The following is a 7,626-nucleotide window of genomic DNA, read 5'->3' on the forward strand; positions in this document are numbered from 1 at the left end:
CATGAACAAAGAATTACCCGAGGCTACCAAAATCGCTACAGAGCAAGCTCAAATATGACAGCTGCAAGCAGGAAGGGGCAGAAGCATCTGGATACGACAAAGCCAAGTTCATTCATTCAGCAAACACTGGCTGAGTGCTTCCTAAGCCCCATGCAGGAACTGAAGAGGAACAGAAACGGTCTAGGGAAGAGAAGGAAGGAAATAGTTACTGAATGTCTATTCTCTATCTTAGTTATATTGGATATAATAGTTACCACACTGAAAAGTGGGTGCAATCTCCATTTTACTCATGAAGACACCCTGTCTCAGAGCTCCATTCCATCAGACCTGAATGCCAATGGCATCTCTCCTAGGTAAGGAATTGTTCTGAACTTTGAAGAGCTTATGGCATAGTGGGGGAGATCATTTTGGCTTAATAAAAATAATAATGACTAACTAGAAAATAAACAGAAAGAGATTGAGATTTCAGTACTCCTTACAACCAGGTAAAGTGTTGCCTATTAAATTTGCCTCCTATTTTTTTCTATACATTCTAGAAAAACACCACTTGTTGTTTTCATTTCTCCTATTTCCTGTACTTAGGATGCTTTCTCTACTAACTCTATCTGACCACATATATTCAAGGTTTGTAGTGAACATTTTCACTTTTGGAGCACCCAGAATCTGAGCGTCCATCCAACATTTGTTGAATTATCAACCTTATGAATTTTAGTGAGAAGCAGAGCCTACCTCTCACTACAGAGGTTGAAAATGCCACTGGTCACCTTTCCAGCCTCCCTTGCAGCTAGAACAGGCCCACACAGCCCCAGCTCTACCAAGCAGGCACACTCGCCCTAGACTTTGAAAGAGGACCAAGTCAGTCAAACAAGCAAGGGCAGTAGATGGTTCTGTCTGGAAATTTAACAAGACTGAGATCCCAGAGTAAGAGTGGTGCCATGCTGATGGCAGCAGCCCATTTCCAAAGCCAGTGGCCCAGAGCTCAGCAGGACATCAGTGTGTCCCTTCCAGGCCATCCGTGTATTGGGATGTACTGGGATTTTATCCCTTGATCCTGGCCCAGTGGGCTCTGCATCCACATCTGCATGCCTCTACCACCCCAGTGAGCTAGCCAATATCCTTTCTTATAACATTTTAATTTAGTGAGCAAACATGTGGCATAAAGGCTATAAAGATAATACATTTTAAAAGTAAAATTTTGACAAACCAGTTAAATCCCACTTGCCTCTCCCCAGCAAGGCAACCACACTGTTCTGAACTGATATTTTCACTCTCAAGACTCTTTAATACTCTACGACGTAAGTATGTAACTCTAAGCACTAGATGGTAATCATCTTACATATTCTTTAACTTCATATAAATGGTGCCGTGCTATACTATCCTTCTGCAACTGGCTTTTTTTCACTCAACATTATGATTATGGATTCTCTCCAGGATGATGTATGCAGCTATTAGTTCATTCATTTTTACTGCTGTGACTCCACAGAATCCCACTGAGTGAATGTGGCACAATTTATACACTCCCCTATGGACATTTAAGTTATTCTAATTTTATGCTAATTTCATTATATTGTTATAGACCCTCTTGTAATGCCTCCTGGTGTGCACGTGCAAACGTTCCCAGAGGGTATATTTCTGGGAATAGAATTGCTAGGTCATACCATATAAGCACTTCCAAGTCTACTAAATATTGTCAGATATCTAGTCCTCTAAAGTGGCTGTATCTTATATCATTTTAACAAATTTCTTCTTCTTAAACTAGCCAGAATCATTATGCTGATGCTGGGAAACATTATCCCTGGGTCACCCACATTTCTACATGTCTTAGAACAGAGGCTCTCACTGTCTTTGTTCCAGATGATCTTTTCAAGGATGTTTGTACAGGAAAACAGAGAGAGGGTTTCCTCTCAAGCAGAGGGCAAGGCAGATGTGAGGGAAATGGAAGTTTCTATGGCCAGGATCCTCACTTCACCCTAAAGTACTTAATGATGTAATTGGCCTACTGCTAGACTGATGCTTCCACACCCGTAGGCAATGAGATATTATTGACTGAGTCACTATGTAAAGAGCTCTGCCCAGGGCTCTGGGTGGAGACAGAGGTGGAGGTGGATTACAGACCTGCACGCTGCTGGATGCAGACATGATTCTAGTGCTCTAGTTACTGCCATGAGAATAAAGCTGGGTATAAACCCTTTTACCCAGAACAATCCCTTGTCATTTCTTGGTCTCCCTGAACCCACAGTGAACTTGCCTGGGGCTGAAACCCTCAGGCAAAACAGCAGATTTGTTACCCTCCAGATTATATAATGAAGATAATCATCTCCCTCCAGGACAAAACTCAGGCAGGCTTGCATCCATGATAAAAGATTCCCTTTACTTAAGCTCGGGCTTCCTCTCTTGAAGTACACCCCACGGCACATATAGGTATCATATGTGTCTTTCCACATCACCCTGTGGGAATTAAGGTTCACAAAACTGCTGTTAACTGTTGATCTTCTGGTTGTTACCATTGCAGTGAGCAATAAAAGTCCTTTGTTTCTGACCCAGGTGTCTCCCGTCTTCTGCCAGCATCCATGAGACTTGGGCAAGCCAACTTATTAGCTTGCAAGGAGGATAAAATCTCATACCTTTCACAGCTCTTGGCAATTGACACAGGAAGTTGGGTGCTTCGGGCAATGGATCATCAGGGAAACTAGGAGAGGAACCGGACTTGGTCATCGGAAATGGTCAGAGCTTGAGAGTGAAAAGCCCCACTGATGTTAACAGATGGGGCTTCAGCAGTCCATGTGCATCTACTAGGAATGCTTTTAGTTTTAGTTCTAAGTCAGAGAATATTCATGTTAATAGCAGCTTAAACAATAAAGGCCTTATATATACCATATAAAAAGAACTCTGGAAGTAAGGCTTGGTACAGAAGTCCAGTAAGGACTAAGCCTCAGGCCCCTTTTCCATGTTTTGCTCTCTATCCTTATTTGTCACCTCATTGTCACAAAGTAGCTGTTGCAGCTCTAGCCTTTTATCTGCATCAGGGCAGAAGAGGGAAGGGACTGCACAAGTGCATCTGTTCTTTTTATCAGAAATGCAAAACATCGCCCTGAAGGCCTCCAGATTGGAGTAAAACCCAATCACCCAATTGCAGTTGGGCGATTCCCCAACCCTCCACAAAATCAGAGTTCTGCAAGCAAGGAAGAAAAGGCCAAGTGAATGTTCATCAAGGAGCCAACAAATGTTGGCCACAGTCTATCCATGAGTCCAACCAGCCTCTCATGTGTGATCCAGTTACCACATCCAGCGTAAAGTCCTAGATCTTAGACCCAAATATGCTCAAGATCTTGTGACCTGTAAGCTAAAAAAAATCACATTATTTAATTTATGGAGTTGAATTCACCCAATAGACAGTGATAAGGAAGAAGTAGGATAAGTGAGTCAACATTTTCCAGAAAACGGGAACAAGCAAACGCAGGGCAGTCACTGGTCCGTAACCCGTGCCATATTCCACTGAAGAGGGATAGAGCGGACACGCCAGCTGGCAGAAGAGTGTGTTCGCTGGCCAGCCAGCCCAGAAACCCCTGGCTCTGCTCTTGGGATGGTTCTCCGGGTCCACTGGTCTCGGTGACCCCTTGTCCTGGCCTTGGAGAGAAACTCCTTTGTCCACTGGCCTCCACAGCCCTCTCTGAGGTGGGCACTGAACAGAATGGCCTTCTGGGAGTTTATGGCTTTCACAGCCTTTTTTAAATTGATACAAGTAGTTTTTACTATTATGAGTTAGAGTACTATATACCTTCTGATGTAAGTCTTCCTGTGCATATCAGAAACCATTCTTCATCCAGAAGACTGGAAAATATCAGAAGTTTAGGTCACACACAGTGTTGGCAGGCAGGCACGCTCACATATATGCTGATGGGAGAACAAACTGGAACGACGTCCATGGAGGGCAGTTTGACTAAATGTATTACTCATATGTACATATGAGTAATTTTGAGATATATATATATATATGTATTAGAGATCTATCTATATACATTTGGCTATATACATATACATTACTCATGCAATGTATTTTGACTAATTCCACTTCTAGGAATTTATCATACAAATGTATTCATGCACATAAAATGACATTTCTACAAGATTATTCATTGCAGCTGTGTTTCTAAAGCACAGGCTTGGAAACCACCTCAGTAACAATTAGGATGGTTGGATAAATTATGGTACACCCATACAATGATATCCTATGTAGCTACAAAAAAGGAATGAGAAAGCTCTTTATTTAGGTCTCTGAGAAATAGCATTAAATTTTAAAAACAGGTGCAGAACAGTGCATATAGGATAGTAAGTGTCATCTGTTCAGCAAAAAAGAAAGTCATATATCTTTGGAAGGACACACAAGAAACTGTTAACAATGGTTGTCAAGAGGGGAAGAGACCTGGGTGGCTGGGAACATGGCTGGGAGCAAGACTTTTCACTGTGCGTTCATTCTTTTGTACATGGCCCATATGACTATATTAGCTATTTAAATTTTTAAGTTAAAAACTTGCAAGCCAATATGTACAGCAGTCTTATTCACAATTGCCAAACAATGAAAATTACCCAAATTGTCCAAATGAATGAATAAGCCAAATATGGTCTACACATACAATGGAATACTATTCAGTCTTAAAAAGGAAGGACATTCTGACACCTGTTTCAGAATGGATGAACCTTGAGGACATTATGCTAGTGACAAAAGCAGACACAAAAGGATAAATTCTGGATAATTCTACTTATGTGAGGTCCCTAGAGTAGTCAAACTAATAGAGGCAGAAAGTGAAATGGGGGTTCCCAGGGGCTAGAGCAGGGGAGATGGGAAGTTAGTGTTTCATGGGGCAGAGTTTGAGTTCTTCAGTTCTTTTCATCTGCAAGATGAAGCGTTCTAGAGAGGGATGGTAGTGAGGGTTGTACAGCAATGTCAGCGTACTTAATGCCAGTGAACTGCACACTTAAAAATGATTAAAGCAGTCAACTTTATGTTATCTTAATTTTACTGCGATAAAAGAAACAACTTGGAAAGTGATACCAAAAGCCATTGAGTCTACACCTTGAATGGGTCAGTTGTATGGTTTATGAATTATCTCAACAAAATCATTTTTCTAAAAAGTTGGAGGCTTCCATACCCTAAGTGTCCATCAGTAGATGAATGGATAAAGAAGATGTGGTATATATACACAATGGAATATTACTTGGCCATAAGAAGAAAACAGATCCTACCATTTGCAACAACATAGATGGAGCTAGAGGGTATTATGCTCAGTGAAATAAGCCAGGCAGAGAAAGACAAGTACCAAATGATTTCACTCATCTGTGGAGTATAAGAACAAAGAAAAAACTGAAGGAACAAAACAGCAGCAGACTCACAGAACCCAAGAATGGACTAACAGTTACCAAAGGGAAAGGGACTGGGGAGGATGGGTGAGAAGGGAGGGGTAAGGGGGAAAAAGGGGTATTATGATTAGCACAAATAATGTAGCTAGGGGGGACCTGGGAAAGGCAGTATATACAGAGAAGACAAGTAGTGATTCTATAGCATCTTACTATGCTGATGGACAGTGACTGTAATGGGGTATGAGGTGGGGACTTGATGATAGGGGGAGTCTAGTAACCATAATGTTCAAGTAATTATACATTAATGATACCAAAATAAATTTAAAAAGTGTCAACCCATGAAGAAAATATAACATTAAGAACATATACACATACACAAACACACACACACACACACAAAAGTTGGAGGTTTCCAATTTATTTGCTTCAGACCAATTCCACATGTAAATAACCACAGTCAACCCTTCTTTAAACAGAACCTGTAAGTCTGAAAATTCATACCTTTTACATAACACCTTCTATGTTCTACCCATTCCTCCAGCCCAAAGGTTCTCAAAGTGTGGTCCTCACACCAGCATCAGTATCACCTGGGACCATTTGAGAAACACGTATCCTCAGGCCCCACCCCAGACTTACTGAATCTGAAACACGGGTGGGGCCGAACAATTAATTTACCAAGAAGTCACATGGTAGGTGGCAGACCTTGAATTTGTATCTAGAGAGTTTGGTTCCAGAGTTCAAACTCTTCCATACTGCTCTGTATTGTCCTCACTATATTGATTTTATTCAGAAAATTCCCCATCTTGTGGTTTCTGGAGGAAGGCAGGCCACTACCACCATTTTAGAAGTATTTAGAAAATTCCAGAAGTTCACTTCCTTACTCCTTTGCAGGTCAGTTATGAGCACAGAATCTAGACTCCACCATCTGAAGCACCTGCCCCAGACTTTGAGCCAGGGGGCATCTTGCAAAGAAGTACAAACCATGGAGAATTCTATCTGAAGGCAATGGTATTACACCAGGGTTGAGCTCTAGCGGTGCTATTCTCTGTCCAATGACAGAAGTGTCAGTGGTGTGACCTCCACGTGCAGAGTTTGATGGTGGAATTAGCAGTGATAGGTGCAGACAGGCAGAACATGGTCTAGTAATTTTTATCATGACTCCTGCATGTATGGCCTCGAAGACTGGTTTTCTAAGCCCCCCACCCCAGAGCTTCTGTGAGCCACCCAATATCCTATTTATTAGAGTGGCTATTATCTTATTATTGAGTTTATATTTTCTGTTTTTATTGAGATATAATTGACATATAACATTATATTAGTTTCAGGTGCATGACATAATGATTTGACATATGCATATATTGCAAAATGACTATCAATGTAAGTTTAGTTAACATCCATCACTTCAAATAGTTACAATTTTTTCTTGTGCTGAGATCTACTGTCTAAAAAACTCTCTAATTTACTATGCATTATTATTAAGTATAGTCACCATGCGGTACATTACTTCCCCAGGCCTTATTTATCTTATAATTGGAAGTTTGTATCTTTGGATGACCTTCACCCATTTCCCCCACCCGCATCTCTGGCAATCACCAGCCTGTTCTCTGTGTCTATGAGTTCCATTTTTCTTTTTTGTTTTTTTTTTTCAGATTGCACATGCAAGTGAGATCAAACAGTATTTGTCTTGCTCTGATTTATTCCACTTAGCATAATGCCCTCAAGGTCCATCCATGTTGTCACAAATGGCAGGAACTCCTTTGTTATGAATGAATAACATCCTATTGTGTGTATATATACACACATCTTCATCCATTCATCTGTCAATGGACATTGAGGTTGTTTCCATGGGCTGTGTAAGTAATGCTGCAGTGAACATGGGAATAAAGTTATCTTTTCAAGATAGTGACTTTGTTTTCTTCAGATAAATACCTGTAAGTAGAATTGCTGTGTCATATGGAGATTCTATTTTTACATTTATGAGGAACCTCCATAGCGCCTGCACCAATTTACATTCCCATCAACAGTGCACAAGTGTTCCCTTCCCTATATTGTTTTAATAAGCGACTTTGCTACTAACATCCATCAGACTCTATTTCTAGTGGCTGCAACTAAGGATCTTGATATATGAGTCCTTTCTGGAGGATGAGAGGTCCAGAATCACCGGGGTTCTAGGCACACCTGTGGGACTGATGGCACAATCACACCAGAAGCCCATCGGCACAGGAATCATGTGGGTTGTGGTGCCTCTTGGAAAGAGAACTAAAGCTC

General features: G+C 41.1%; 1 protein-coding gene across 1 annotated transcript in view; it reads left to right on the top strand.

Moving 5' to 3' along the window:
- The window catches only part of ELP3 (elongator acetyltransferase complex subunit 3), a 126,553-nt gene extending 123,709 nt beyond the window's left edge, over positions 1-2,844 (top strand). The window contains exon 15 of the mRNA XM_073232739.1: positions 2,545-2,844. Coding sequence (XP_073088840.1) covers positions 2,545-2,693 — 149 coding nt within the window. The 3' untranslated portion in view covers positions 2,694-2,844. The remainder of the gene's footprint in view (positions 1-2,544) is intronic.
- The last annotated feature ends 4,782 nt before the right edge of the window (positions 2,845-7,626 follow it).

Source organism: Manis javanica, chromosome 3 (assembly GCF_040802235.1).
Source record: "Manis javanica isolate MJ-LG chromosome 3, MJ_LKY, whole genome shotgun sequence".
Taxonomy (NCBI): domain Eukaryota; kingdom Metazoa; phylum Chordata; class Mammalia; order Pholidota; family Manidae; genus Manis; species Manis javanica.